The sequence below is a fragment of the Myodes glareolus genome, chromosome 7 (genome assembly GCF_982192425.1).
Source record: "Myodes glareolus chromosome 7, mMyoGla1.1, whole genome shotgun sequence".
Lineage (NCBI taxonomy): Eukaryota > Metazoa > Chordata > Mammalia > Rodentia > Cricetidae > Myodes > Myodes glareolus.
Genome location: NC_142032.1, coordinates 44,573,976 through 44,589,932, shown reverse-complemented (window position 1 = coordinate 44,589,932; position 15,957 = coordinate 44,573,976). Strand labels below are relative to the sequence as shown.

General features: G+C 44.0%; 1 protein-coding gene across 3 annotated transcripts in view; it reads right to left on the bottom strand.

Moving 5' to 3' along the window:
* The window catches only part of Pcsk5 (proprotein convertase subtilisin/kexin type 5), a 417,375-nt gene that overhangs the window by 44,389 nt on the left and 357,029 nt on the right, over positions 1–15,957 (bottom strand). For all 3 annotated transcript variants that reach the window (XM_048429814.3, XM_087908042.1, XM_048429815.3), the window contains exon 25: positions 722–764. In XM_048429814.3, the coding sequence (XP_048285771.3) occupies positions 722–764 (43 nt within the window). The remainder of the gene's footprint in view (positions 1–721; positions 765–15,957) is intronic.

Sequence of the window (15,957 nt, the reverse complement as noted above, 5' to 3'; positions counted from 1 at the left end):
TTTTCTTTCTCTCCCGGACACAGCAGAGATCTTAAGTTTCTCACAAGCGTAGTGGAAGATGAAGGAAAGTGGATGCGAGAGTCGTGGGTGGTCGAGCCGAGCCCATGCAGCCTCTGTATTGTTCTGGCCTGGCCTTCCCTTTCATTTTCCTGTTTGTCTTGGTTTTCTTCTTGCACAGGCAGTGATACAGAGGGGATGGGAAAGCAGCTAGGACAGGAGGTGATGTCGAAAGACACGGACTTGGCTTTTATAGATTAGTAGTGGGGAATATTATCTGCATTTCATTTTAGCTAGTGGTCCATGTCTCTCATCACCCAACGGGCGATTAAGAGGTAAGTGTCTCACCTGGTTTCCCTTGGAACATCTGATTCTAGTTAGGGTATACAAAGTCCCCATGCAGACATTGAGAAGCTGCTTTCTTGAAGGCAAATATATTCTTAAAGCCTTAACAAGCAAGATCTGAATGTTGGTGAACCATGGCAAGATTCCTAGACACCAGTGTCAAGATGGATGATTTCCAGGATAAAGAAAGGGAAGACTTGCTTTCAAGGCAAGAAAACATCTGGACTCTTACCACTAAATCCAAACCTCAGTCATTAATAGCCCACAGGACAGTTGCTTCAGGCTGCAGGGATGCCGTGCTTTAACCACTGGAGAGAGGATTAAGTCAGGAATGCTTAAACAGCAAAAAAGAGACACGAACAAAGAGGGCTGGACTTACATGTAGTATCCTGCAGCACACGAGGTACAGGCTCCTGGATCATCTGGGGGGAAAAAATCGCAATAATGAAAAATTATGATCGCCAGGAGTTTGGTATTTGGAAAAATGGACTTTGGAAAAGTTATGGTTGGAGGCAGCTAATCTTCCAGGGTATCTTTTTATGAAATGTACTGCCCAGAAATGATATCTGAACCGATTGCACCATTTTAATTAGTTACATAAAGCACATCGCAATTTAGCTTTACCAAAGATAGTAAAAATGAGAGTTCTCATAAAAAACATAAAACAAACAAAACAAAACAAAACAAAACCCTTGGCCCCAACTTTCAAAGAAGCATAGGCCTAAGCTACTGGGTCTTCAAATTCATGATCAACCCCCATCCTCATTAGAACCTCTGGGCTTCATGGTTGGGAGCTTAGCTTAGAGTTAGAGTACTTGTTTTTTTTTTTATTTCAAAGTTTATTAAATTATAAAAGTTTCCATTTCCGCCCCTTCTCCCACCACCCTCCCACTCCCCCCACTCCCTCTCCTCCTCCCTCTCCATCCCTAAGAACAGTCAGGGTTTCCTGCCCCGTGGGAAGTTCAAGTTCCTCCCCCCTCCCTCCAGGTCCAGGAAGGTGAGGATCCAAACAGACTGGATCCCAAAAATCCAGTATATGCAGAGGAAACAAGTCCCAGTGTCATTGTCAGTGGCTTTTCAGAAAGGCTCCGGACCAGCCACATTCAGAGATCCGGCCACATTCAGAAAATCTGGTTGGATCACATGCTCGTTCAGTCCCAGTCTAACTGGCCTTGGTGGAGTTAGAGTACTTGTGTAGGACAGACTGTGGGCTTGGTTCTCAGCAATGCAGACACAAAGTCCAGCATCCTCTGGGCCTCTGCTGAGGGCGGGCACAGGCATATCACATACACATTTGAAACTCACTACCAGCTTCTGCCCTCAAGACACCGGGTTCTCCTCCATTTCTACAGATGATCACCAGCAGGACGGATTGTCACTGGGGAGTCTCCTTTGGAATCTGAACAAACATTTTCCCCCATCTGAGTACCCACTTAGTGTGTTTCGCTTCATAGCACTCTGAAGGGTGCTATTTGGTTCTCATTAGTTGTAATGACTCAGTGTGTCCCTCTTGGCTATAAAATTAGCAGCTTGAGACTCCAGTTAGTTTTTTTCTTTTTAGGGTTAGAACCATACATGTTTAGGAACCATCTATTAAGTTTCTTATAGTAGAAGTTTAGTTGGAAGGGTTGAACAAAAGCCAAAGTAGTCAGGCATGGCCGTACCTGCCTTTAATTCCAGCACTCAGAGGCAGAGACAGGAAAGATCTCTGTGAGTTCTAGGCTAACTTCTACATAGAGAGTTCCAGGCCAGCCAGAGCTACATAGTGAGACCCTGTCTCAAACAACAAGAGGAAGAAGCCAAAATAATCAAGTAGGAAGAGGCAGTTCTGCAGGAGGCTGTGATGAAGTGTTCTGTCAATCAATGCTTTTAATGTCTGAATCAATGTAATTTGTAATGAGGTAAATTAAAATAGGGTGATGAAATGAGCCTAAAGCCAGGCTAATGAAGTAGACCCAGGCACCCAAAGCTAAATGCTGGTGAGAAAGAAAGACTCCCTGCCTTTCTCGGAAATCCTTCAGCTTTCTACTTTCATCCTGTATAGAACAGGGACTGGGATATATTTCCAGAGGTGCAGCGTCCCCGGTGGACACGGAAGCTAGTTTAGTTCCCACTAGGAACTGTCTATTTCTGCATTCATCTTCCTTCCTTGCTTCTACTTGGCTTGCCTCTGGGCAGCTTGATTTTCCCTGCCTGTCCCAGTGAACATACTTGATTCTGACAGTTTGGCTAATTTAGCAAGGGCTGGGGGAATTCTAATCCTGTTCACTAATGTTCTGGTCATCTCTTCCATCTAGGAACTTAATGAGCTTGCTCTCTGTTCCTTTAAGCAGGTCACTCATGAAAATGTTAAATAGAACCAAGCCTCAGAAGTGTGCATACCAAAGTATTTGAGGGAAGGGACTTTTCCAGCCTGGTTGCACAGAGAATTTGCTACCTTTACGACAGTTTGAGCACATGAATAATGCAGAGGCTGGGAACTGAGGCTTCTAATAACTTATGGGTGCATGCCAGTTATTATTATTATTATTATTATTATTTTATTATTACCAGTTGTTCTAAAAGATGAGAATTATTTTAAGTTTTTTTCCACCCCAGAAGATCTACAAGTCAGACATGAACTAAATGGATTTAACTTGACCACTGAGAGGCAGCTGCTGTTGGATTAAGGAAGAGAGTAACAATCTTGAGCTTGGAAGGTGACCCTGAGGGTGACTTCAGCAGTGGCTTTTGGCAACTGTTGTCTGAGAGTTGGAAGGGGCAAGAGGCATACAAACAAGCTAGAATGCTAACTGTCTTGGAAGATGCTATCTAAAGTCAGACGTTTAACCAGCTCTGGTTGTTTGATCTTGCCAAACTTTTGAGTTGAGGGCATAATTTGATCAGTCAAAATTCAGAGAGAGCTTCAGACATTTGGGGACAAAGCTATCAGAAATGGTGGCTTGTAGTTGCTCGCAGACTATGAAGGAGAAGCTACAAGCCGAGCCTGTTAAAGATAGGACCCGGTTTTACTTTTCAGAGAAGAAGCAGGTTGTCTCCTTTTCATGAGGACAGGTAGGCAGGAAGGTAGTGTCCACTCTACCTCGAGACCTCTGCACCATTCTTTGGGTCATGTTTTGACTGTACCCTTAGGGAATTATCGTTACTAAACCTCATCACAAAGGCCTGCCTCCAAGGAAATGTTGGCAAATGTTCTCAATGGCTCAGGGTCAGTGACGTTCTCTGCAGGGGATGTTTTGTTCTTAGCAATACCCACAGCCTTTCTCATTGAATGTGAGTCAATCAGGGCCATGGGGGGGGGGTTACACACTTATTACCTGTAGGCTGCATTAGAAAGAGGGATCATTTAAACTGAGATGGAACTTTAGCCATTTCCAATTGTCCAAGGAATGTCAATTTACTTTTACAACTTGTGTAAACTTTAGGTTCTATAACTAAGGAAGCATATAAGTTAAAATATCATAATTTGCTTTTTCATCTTTTTTCTTACATGACAACTTCTCATTTAAGTGGGACAGGAAACTTGGTATCTTAAGGGCCATCTTTTATTATAGAATATATATGTATGAATTAGCCATGGATTAGCTATTTGCCTAAGTAGAAATGACTCTGCAAGATCATGGGGGAAGTTTATGTCAGGATGATTCCTTTGGCCGATTTCCCCCTGATAGCCAGACCTTAGTCTCCCATCCTCACTGCAACCTCGCTGTGTCTCTCCTTACTGTGAGGCTTCCTAGTGCTACCCAGGAGAGAACTAACGGGCACACTAAGTCTGTGTCCTTAGGCGAATGGTGGGTCTCCAACTCCTTCAGATGTTAGTTATTTGGTAATGACTTTCACTGTGACTCTCTTAGGCCAGACCTGCAAGTGTTCTATAAAACATCACCCATTCTCTTGTCATTTAGCATTGCCCAGCGCCTGCTTCTCCCAGCTGATCTTAGTGTCAATGTCACTTTCCCTGGTCCAATCACTGAGGCTTCAGTGGTCCTGTGACTCAACTTCAGGATCCTGTGACCAACATGGCCAGGAACTCCCACACTTAGGCAAGTAGTAGACCAAAGTGAATTTCATTGATCTTTCCTGGATTTTTAGCTCTAGTCATAATACAAGCTCCATCAACAATGGGGATCTCAACTGGTAATCTTTACGCTTTTGTGATGATAACTTCATTGGATTAAAAAAGTTAGTGTGAGTTGTGTGTGTATAAATTATTCATTACTAATTGTAATCATATATTGTGTACTATTGCTTGAATGTTTCCAGATATTTTAAAAAGTGTGCTAAGTTGGAAATTTGAAGAAGATAACATAAAAGTAAGCGTGAACATACATTTTGTTTTTTTCTGCTGTCTGCTGGATTGGGTTGAGCAGTCGCCTGTCTGTGAAGACCAATGGCTAAGACTCCATCTCACTGAATGTTATACCTAAGCTTCCGAACTCACATTTAACCATGACAAAACCCGTGTGTTATGTTTGGCTTTTTAGAGCTGTCTATGACTTTCTGATGGGCTCATTCATCCGCATGTGTGTAAAGGCCTGCCTTTGGCTTCCGGCTCTTCCTCGTTTATGGATAGACTACTTATTTTTAATGAACTTGTTCACCTAGCATTTCAGGTCAGAAGAGAAGTGGGAAATATGGTTATAAAAGATAGGGTTTGGAAGATAAGATTAGACTGTGCTATTCCCACCGCACCACACCCCCTACAGTCTGAGTGGACACACTGGTTCATCAGAACAGATTTCCTAGATGACAATGTGTTCACATCACTATGAAAACCAACCAGTCTGCTCATCTGTCAAAAGAGAGGTGAACGTGCAGGTAACCAGAGTCAGCAGACAGCACTGGCATCCTCTTTGTCAAGAGCGTTTAACATGGGGGTGTTTTCCCCCATGTGTGCCCAGGCCTAGGCGTTTTCTTTCTTCCCTAGTGTTTTGATTGTATTTTGGAGGCGAAAGATAGCATTCAGTTGTGTTCATGGATATTGTACACGCACACACACACACACACACACACAACTTTGTCAAAACACCATCTAATTTTTATGTGTGTATTATATGTGTAAAAGATCTATGTTTCCTTACCAAATCTCACAACAGAATTTATTAAAACAGAGGAGATTAGTAGGAAAAGAAAGACACTAGGTTTTCAAGGTATGTGTGTATTGTTCTAGTTGCTTAAGAGGCTGAGATAAGAGTCCTTGAGCCCAGCCTGGCAAAATAGGGAGTCTTTGTCTAAAAACCCAAATCCAAACTCAACCTCCAAAATACAATCAAAACATTAGGGAAGAAAGAAAATGCCTAGGCCTGAGCACACATACATGCACCAAGTAAATAAATGTAATGGTTTCAAAAGTTTAATCAAAAAGATGGAGAAATGATTAAGGACGACATACTGATGTTGGTCTCTGGCCCCCATGTTCACCCACAGGAGCAGATACTCATGCACTCGAACCCAAACAAAGCCACTGCTGCTCCATGTTGGAAACTGTCTGCACAGACCTGCCCTGAGCTAGTTGTCATTTGGTTTTGCTCTTTATTTCCCATTTCTTCCCTGCCCACGTCTGCTTTCTCATTTTCCCATTTTGTACCCCGGCACTTTCTAATTTCTGTACCACGAAGACCTAGTGCTCTTCCAGGGATGGGGTCCTAACTGACCCAAATGTTTGTGCAAACTCTTTGGATAAAATTCACTTTAAGACAGACTGTCTTTCTGATAGGACTCTGTGAAGGAAGCAGACAACTGGGAAACGGGGTTACTAGTGGCTCGCTTCCGACGCACTAACCAGGCTGGGACTGTCACTAGGGCCGAGCATGTTTCCATCCCCTCTTTCCTGAGCACCTACATTTGCCTGCTGTGATGTTCCAAGGCTCCCTCCGAGGGCAGAAGCAGCGCTAGAAGCAGTCGACACTTCAGTTGCTTAGAGATCTCTCTAAGCATATCTCTGCAGCAAATTGTCAATCATGTCTAGTCTCCCTGAGCAAATATGTTTTCAGTTATGCAACACTGTCACATTTACAGGAGAGTTCCTGACATTCTTCAGTCTGCCCGGGATAACCGATTGGCTAAGAGATTTATATGCTCAAAGAGTGTAACTAATTATAAGACCCAGATAACACTAAGAAATACATAAATTCAAATAGGCCTTATACTTAGAATTGCTTCAAACAATTATCATTCAAATATAAAAGAGATCTTCTGACAGTTTTGCCAATGCTGGCTTTTCTGGAAGGTGTAATGGTGCTGGAATACAAAATATTTGGTTAAAGGGACTGTTGAAGGTTTTCCATCATTTGGTCTTCACTGGTGTCCAAGGACCGTGAATAAATATTTGAATTGGCAAGAATGCAAATCATGCAGCTGACGGTGGGGCCCAGCCCCCAGGAGAGGTGCAGCAGGAGAAGGGACCTGAATAAATAATCAAAAGCATTGTCTACAAATGTTGGCTAAGAGAGGGTTTAGTGTTCCTTGGGCTCCAGACTTGACCGAGTCCTGCAGTTCCAGCCATGGAAGCCACAACAGGCAAGCTCCCTGTAGCTCTCTGTGCTGCCTGGGCCCTAACAGGCAGAAGGGATGCAAGCTTACTTGCTGACTCCTACAAGGCTGCTCGCTGCACTGTATCCATGAAGAGATTCATTTATTGTGGAGCTTGCATTTTAGGGGAAGGCACAGGTTTTAAAAGCAGATAATGTCTAAAGCAGTTTATTGATTAATCTGCTTCTGAATCATACAATAAAACATACTGCTTGACAAATTGTTTCAAAAGCAGGTAATTATCAGAAGGCAAGTGAAATATCATCCTTTTTTTTTAACAATTAAGTTGACATCAACACTCTATTGCAAACTTCGTGAAGACAGGTTTTGGTGTCCTGTATGTTCAGTAGTAAGAATAGCACCTTAGCTCTAATGACAAAGGAAGACTCACAAGGAAATTTAGACATTCAGATACAGACTGCAGAGGGCAAGAGACGAGAATGGAGACCTCACCTCAGTGAGCTAGTGAGGGAGAATGCCACCTAAGAACAAACATTCAATGAAAGACTGGAATCTTATCAAAGAGATACCCACAGGAAATCCTGCAGACAGAGGCCAGGGAAGCCTGACCTGTTGAAGGAACGTCAATTAGACATAAAGGAGCATCAGTGGGAACCAGGTATAGCATGTGATTGTAATCCCAACACTTGAGAAGCAGAGGCAGGAGGATAAAGAGGGTTGGAAGTTCAGGGCCAGCCTGGACTTAGCCAAGAAGGATAAGAATGAAGATGAGAAGAGGAAGGAGGAGAAGGAAACAGAAGCAGGACAGGAGGAGGGGGGTGAGAAAAGGGAAAAAATATGGTGGCATAGCAACTAGGGCTAGACTGGAGAGAAGAGAGGCAGGCAATGAGGCCACGTTCACAGCAGGACCAGACAAATTGAGTCATTCTTACCTCCTTCCCCCTTGATGGTCAAGAAAGCCTTGCTGTTCATTAAACCCTGGTCTCATCCATGGTAAGCAAAAAACTACCTCTGAGATATGCCACTAGCTCAGACAGAGTCATACCAACTAGCCTAAGAGTTTCACCTACTGATGGGGAGCTTTATACAGATAGAAAACTAAAGGGATCCCGTGGGTGCTATGTGGGCGATGACCCACGTGTTTGAAGAAATATTCACAGCTCTTACATTCAGCTAAACCCAACTAGCATTCCATGTTCTGCACGTGAGAAACATGTTTTAGAGAATGACGGGCCAGAAGAAATGATTAGGAGTAAGTTAAGACTGTAGTAAGAAAATTCAGATTTGGGAGACATCAAAGAACTAACATTTGAGGAGATGACGTTGAGGGCAGGATGAAGAGTGGAGTGTCTGTCTTGGCTTGAGCCCTAAGTGGATGAGAAAAGAGGAGGCATAGTCTGTGGTTTGGACAAGAACAAGTACCTAATAAGTCATGTATTCCAGCCACACCGGTTGTGATAGGCTAAGGAGCATCCCTTTGGTCAGCAGTCTGATGTGGGAGAATTATCTGTATTCTGTCAATCATGTATTTTAATAAAACGCTGATTGGCCAGGCAGGAAGTAGAGGCGGGTCAACCAGACAGGAAGTAGAGGCGGAGCAATGAGAATAGGATAAGGCTAGGGAGGAGAAAGGTTCCTCAGCCACTTCTGCGCAGATCACCGAAGAGGCAGCATGTAACTTGCCCAGCTGAGAAAGGTACGGAGCCATGGCTAACATAGATAAGGATAATGGGGTAATATGTGTCATAAGAACTAATAAGTAGCCTGACCTAATGGGCCAATCAGTTTATAATCTTATGGAGTCCCGTCTGTGATTTTTCTTTGGGGTTTGCCAGCTGTGGGGTACAGAAACCCCAACAAGCCGGCCCCTCATGTTACAGCAGTCCGTACTCTCAAGGGAATTGCAAGCTTCTGGGGAGAGAACAGTAAGGGCCAAGGCTGGAAAGCTAGAAACTGCTGTGTGGCAGATGATAGGACAGAAAACATCACCGATCTTTTGTGACAAGATGTTTTGTTCAGGGCCTGAAAGAAATCAAGCTGTGATGCTTCCTCTTCTTTCCTCACACTTAATTGGCCTGCTGTCTCCCTCTCTCGTGTGTGCGTGTGTGCATGTGTGTGTTGTATGTCTGCGATGTGTGGGCTATGCTCGTGTGTAGTCATTGCAGTGATTGCAGTGGAGCCCAGGAGACACTGGAGGGATCCTGCTCTTTCTTTCTGCTCTGTATTCCCTGAGTCACAGTCTCTCAGTAAACCTGGAGCTGTGCTGGTCACCGGCAAGTCCCAGGTCCTGCTGTCCCTTCCCATCATCTTCCAGTTCTAGAGTTCCCGGTGTGCTCATAACCATTTTATGTGGGTTCTGGGATTTGAACTCAGGTCTCCACGCCTGTACTACAAGCACTCTCATCCACTGAACCATTTTCTTGACCCTTTATCTCTCTTAATGGGAAAATTTAGGGCATTCTTATTATACTTAGGGTTTCCAGATAAAACACAGAACTCAGGAACCTGAGAACTATGAAATTAGCTTAAAAATGAATGAAAACTAGGAGTCAGCAAAATTCATATGGGCCTTGGCTTTGGCATTGGGTAAGTTAAACAAAAACAAGAAAAAAATGATTCCCTTGAAAGTCTGGAAGCTTAAATTGGATTCCATGAAGATTTACACTCAAATTCATGCTACCTTTGTGTTCTAGAGCATAGTTCAAGAGAACCAGTTTACAGTGGTTCCAGGAAGGTCATGCTTCAAGGCAACTGATAGGGGCAACTGTGAATTCCTCTAGAAAAACACAATCTCAAATCTCACCTTAACACATTCTTTCTCATTTGTATCGTTTCAAGGAAAATGGCCACAGTTTTAAGGTTTTCCCGATACCTGGTCTCCATGCACGTGAGAGAAGTGCACTGTTGTTGACAGATGTCCCCAGCCCAATAGTTTAAAAACATCAGCCACAGAGGGAAGGCAGTCACTATGAGGAAGTGGTGGACGAAGCAACCAACAGCAGAGGCAGACCCGGAGAGACTTCATCTCAAAGTTCTTGACTATAAACATATCAAACTAATAGTTTGACAGAAACAAAAAGTCTCACAATCTAAAACTTCCTATCAGTTTGGAAAAGAGCCAACCACATCTTCTACCAGAGAAACTCATAATTATCTGAATATCAAACTCGTAAGGTAAATCAATATAGTAAGCCAGGAAGAGAACAAAGAGAATTATCTATCCAGACAATGCAAGATAGAAGTTACAGCCCACAGAGGCAAAAGAGCCCCGGAAGAAGGACCAAGAAACAAGGAAAGTGAGGAGACCCAAGAGATGGTTTATTCCAGAAAGAAATAATTGAGAGAATGGGGAGGGGCGAGGTTGAAGGAGAATAGACAGCTGAGGGTTTTAGAGACTTGTTAAAAGGCGTCAATCAGTTACAGGAAGTAACAAAGACATGCGTTATTATTATTATTTCTTTAAATCTGCACGGCAATCATAGGGAAATTACAAAATAAACAAAAAGCAGCTATTGACCTGTGGGGCAGGATAAAGGGACACAGTTGGTAATAAGAAAGGCAAGAATTGGAGAAAAGACCTGCAAGTTTGGAGGAGAAGAGCATTAGTCTCTTCAGAAATCCCCCAAAGCAGTGACAGCAAAATATTAGAAATCGTGATGAAATTCTGGAACTAAGAGGAATTCCTCCAGAAGGAATGGAGGGTCAAGGCCCAGTTCCCCCATTATGTGACTGCATGAGCGTTGTTTGTCTCAAGCCTCTGGTTCATCAGCCTGAGAGGGGCTTTTCTCCTGTGTTATCAATAATAGCTGCAGTAGCTTTCCGAAGTTTACCAAGTAGGAACTGAACATTAATGATCTGTCCCAGTTGGGAAATATATCTTATTTATCTCACGATTTTCTAACCCTGTGCCCAGACTCCTTCATTCTGCACGTACATTTTGGAGCCAGGTTCTCAACTATTATATATTTTAAAACTACATTTATTTTGTATGTGTATGCATACATGTATCACCGTCCTTTCAACATCATGTGGGTCCCAAGGATTGAACTCAAGGCTGTCTGGCTTGGCAATAGCTGCTATGACCCTCTGTGCCATCTCACTGGCTCACAAACATGTTTTCGGTTCTAACACATGCTAGGACTGCAGCGGTCACTCATTCCTAGTATAATGTGGAGCTCAGAGTGGGGGAGCAACGCAGCAGGTAAAGGGATCTTACAATGGCATGTGCTCTTAGAACCAACAGAACGATGGGTAGGAGAACAGGGGCTAAGAAGAGAATAGAATACAGGTGACCTCGAGTAGGGGGTGTAGTAACAGAAACCCACGGGATGAAGCCCTTGTGAATGTCAAGACTGAGAAGTAAAAGATGAGTTGTAGGAAGACAGAGAAGAAAGGCTATCCCATGGGCAAAGGGCTGAAGGTGGAGGGAAGTGCAGCCGAGGGAGACTCTGCTAGAAGAAATAGACTCCAATTTCCTTCATCCTCCACTCTGCAGATCTGCAGGGTTATAAAAAAGGATGTAAAGGTATGGGAGCAGATGGCAAAGGGTTTGGGAGAACTGGAGGGCAGAGCCCATGCCAGGGTTGGGGAAGCCGAGACAGACGTGAGCGTGCTGAAGAGATCAGTGGCGGGTCTGAGAAGCCTCTGTGTAACGCGTACAGGGAGTAAGAACTCTTCCTCAGATCACAGGAAAGTGTCTAAGATGTGGAAACAGCCACCGCTAGGTTCTCATTTAGAGAGAACCCCATGTTATAGTACAGGGGATGCATCTAGAGAGTGGAAACAGGCATTAGTTACATTTAAGGAGCTATCTGAGGGTGCGGTCCATCATGATTGGGCAAACGGGAGTAGGAGGCAGCCAGTCACTGTATGTAGTCAGGGAAGCAAGGAGATGAATGCTGGTGGTACTCAGCTCACTTTTTCCTTCTTATTCAGTCGAAGGCCCTAGCCTGTGGGATGGTGGGGCCTATGTTAGGACAGGTCTTCTTTGCTCGGTTAGAGCTTCCTGGAAACACCCTTAAAGAGAAGCCCAGAGGTGAGTTCCAGCGATAATTCCAAATCCCTCTAGTTGACACTGAAGGTTAGCCATCAGAGAATAGAGAAGGGCTGGTACATTACTGTAGCACCCAGGTAACCACCCACTTCGGTGGCCGGAAGTCACATGTTTCATAATGATGTTTTGGCCAATGATGGATCACATTCATGGTGGCAGGGCATATGAAATCATAGACAGTTCAGTTTTTCTAAGTATACGCTATGGGTACCCAACTATGAAACTGCCTAAGGACACATTTCTTAGATCATGTCCCTTTGTTAAACGTCTCACAATAACTGTTGAGATGGGCAGTAGACAGAAAGAAAGAAAGCAGAAATCAGGGTGTGACAGCAGACAACTTTTATCCTAGCACTCGAGAGAGTTTGAGGCCACCTGGTCTATGCAGAGAGGTCTGTTTCAAACCAGGAAAAAAAGTAGGAATGGCTTGAGACTGTTGGGAATGGAATAATGACCTTCAATGACATACGCAAGAGCTAACCTCTAAATGGGACCTTGCTGGTCAAATTAAGATCAGGGTGGGCAGTGGCTCATTTCCATTTAATAAAGCCTTGTGGAGACATAGATATGGAGGCACAGAATGAAGAAGCACATGATAACACAGAGGCACAGATGAGTTAATGCCGAAGATCGTCATCAGCCACCAGGGACTAGTAACAGGTCCTATAAGAACCTCTCTCGAGATGTCAGAAGGACTCAACACTACTGACAAGGGGCTGACACCCGGCACCAGACTTCCACCCTCCAATATAGATGGAGAATACACTGCCCCTGTGTGAAGACCCTCTGAGTCATAGCGAGAGATCTGACTGACCACTAGTTAAACAAGTCCAGAGTGCAGAGGAGGAATAAGGCTTCCCAGCATCTGGGCTTGAGCAGCTCTGTGCTGCTATATTTGAAGCCACGAATCTCAGGGGGGAAGGATTGTGCAGCCATAGGCCGGAGATGACAGAAGCCAGAAGGCACCCAGGGTGTTTACTGAATCAAAGATGGTTCAGCCTTATGCAAAGTGAAAAGAGTTAATGGCCCAGCAGGTAAAGCATTTGCCACAAAAGTCGTGTGACTTGAGTTGGATCCAGAACCCACATCGTAGAAGGAAACAACTGACTCCTACAAGTTGTCCTCTGACCTCTGTACAAGCACCATCACACACACACACACACACACACACACTCGCACAAAACTATATAAATGAATAAATGTAAAAAGGAGAAGAAAAATGTTTCCGAGGGCCACTGCTTAGCCCCAATAGTCTGCTCATGTCATTCAATTACTTAGGTAAGTTGGCTCAGGGAAAGGTGCCTGTCCCAAGCCTCACAACCCGAGTTTGATCCCCACGGTCCACACGATGCAAGAAGAGAATCAATTCCCACATGTTGCTCTCTGACCTCCACACATGTGCCATTGCGTGTGCTCCCCCGACTCAACACATAAATAAACAAATGTCATAAAGAAAAAAAAATGCAGAAAGCACTCCATCCATCTTGTAAGGAGTTCCCAGGTCACGTTGTCCTCACGGACTTCTGGGCCCTGCTCTGACTATCTAGTTGATTCGAAGTGTGGTTCTGAAGTTGAATTCCACATGGAATGGATCACTTCTGTGAACTCGGAACCAGTGTCCCGCAGCACAGGGGCAAGCCTGGAGGGGAGCAGCATGGAGTACCTTCCAAATCCTGCTTTCTGCCACCTCGTTCAGGGGGAGAGTGGGGACAGCAGGCACAGCCTTTCATCTGCTGGCCTCTTAGGCCTGTTCCACAGGCTGAGCATCCGAGGAAGCGCTCCAGCTAGAGACATTGTTGGGAAAGGGGAAAACAAGGCAGAACCATTTATCTCACTTACTGATTAAGCAGAAACAAAATTGTGGAGAACAAAATTTATTTTCCAGTGGACATATTATCTAGTCATTACTTTTTGTCCAAACTGCTGGTTCATGTAAACGGTCTAGGACTTATGTAAACAAGTCCTGTTATCTGAGAAATAAAACTCTTAAGAGTCATCCGTGTGATTTTTTTTTTTTTTTACAAAGGAGTTGCTTCATATTTTTAAGAAAGATATTCTGAAAGATTTTGCCTATTCATCACCAGGCATATTTTAAGGAAGTGATGTTTTCTTTTGTGTGTGTGTCTTGAAGTTGCTATGGTAACAGGATCACTTTCTACTCATTAATCAGGAGGCATCTTTCTTCCCCTCTCCCGGTTCGCAGCTTCTGCTCATTTCTCTACCTTTAAAAACTTCACAGATTTTGAAAGCAGTTTTCTTTAAAAACAGCTCTTGATCTGAGAGTTTTGCTGTGTTCAGTATATTATCTATCATGACACATTTCCGCCTCTGTGCTATTTGATGACTTCTAGGGAATGCTAGGTACATTTGATTGCCCCTTTCTTTGGATTCCTAAGCTCTTATTTCTTACAGCTGTGGGAGGTTTTGCTAAGTCTCCAGAGCTGTGTGGTAAATTATACAGCAATTCTTTCACTTGCTCTTTCTCATGGATGCCTCTGGCTAGAAATGTCCTGTAGTTAAAAATGAAGTTTTGTTTTCTTTAATGTTCTTTTTAAGTTTCTTCTCCTCACAGCACTACCACCTGAACTTTCGTTAGCAATACTCAGACCCAGTGAAACTCTGGGGGCATGGTCAGCACCAGTCTTAATCACTGAGAGCCGGAAGGCCTTCATGATCATTCCCAAGGTATACACACAGATGGGAATTCAGTCTGCAAGTCGGTTGCTGGATGGCCTTAAACGCTATAGAGAATAGGAATGGAAATACCAGAGTGTCAGAAGTCTGTAAGTGATGGCTTGGCCTCTCTGCTTGCAGAAGTGATTTGTTTGAAGAAAAGAGAAGATTTGGAGCGATTATAATTCAAAGATAGAGTGTAAACACATGGAGGCCTTGTGTTTGATCTCCAGTACATACAAAAGGCCCGTTTGTCTCATGTTTTGCAGTGATGGATCAGGGCCAAGGAGCAAATGTCTTCCTCAGGAGCGCTCCTGTGAGCTTCCTACCCATCTTGCCCTCTGGACCATAGTTCCATCTGTATGTATTTTGACTTCAGAAACCTTGTTCATTTTTGATATGTCTTTTATTTTATAGATTTCAGAAACTAAAATCTAGAAGTACTCAGGGACCTGACCAAAGCCAAACTTGTAATTAGGGGGAGCTGGGAACTTGGTGTGAAATTTTACCGACTACTAACCCAGCATTACTACTTCTCGAAGACCTGGCTACCTTCTAGTGTTTCCATAGGCGACAGTGGCTTGCCTCCCTAGGTGACCCGGAGCTGTGCTTCACGCCGGCATTGAGAAGAACTACACAAATGCTAACAACAAGGCTACGGCTTTTATGACCACGGGCCTTGGAAAGTAAAGGAAGCCACTTTCATAAATAAATCTTGGTTGTTTTTAAGCTGCAGTAAATAAAATGAAAAGGAAAACTTGTTCATAAATGAGTGATCAGGCTGTGGCAATATGCGATTCAGGGTGAAACAGAACCATTGTAATAATAACAATAAAAGCTGAGCACCTGCCAACGAGGCAGGCCACCATGAGACATTATGTCTTGCTGGGCTGTGAGATGCTCTGCTTCAGGGCCCACAATGGCCGTAACACAGGAGCTTTGTGATATCACAGAAAAGATTCCAGGGAACAGCCAGCTAGCCGGGCTCCACAAAGCCAAGCTCCCGCTCCTAATGAACCTCATGTGACCATGCTCACAGCGTCCCAGTGGCACTTAGGGCTGAAGACAAGAGGGATTTCACAGTGTGATTAAGTCTACACAATAACACACAAAGTAGACAGCGGGCTAACAATTATCTGCCAAATTTGAGGAAAGCCTTGCCCCACCATGAAATACCTTAAATTGGCCGCTTATCTAGTGTTTGAGTCTTCTGGATAATTGCTGGCCATCTCTCCCCCACATTTCAAGTTTAAGGGCCTGCTTGTTCTGTGAAAGCGCTATAGCGTCCTCTCTGCCATGGGAACACCCCAGGACCAGTTTTCAGGGTTCACTTACAATAAGAACTCGTTGCACAAGGCTGACCGTTTTGCAGTCTGTGGGGATGCTTCTCTCACAGA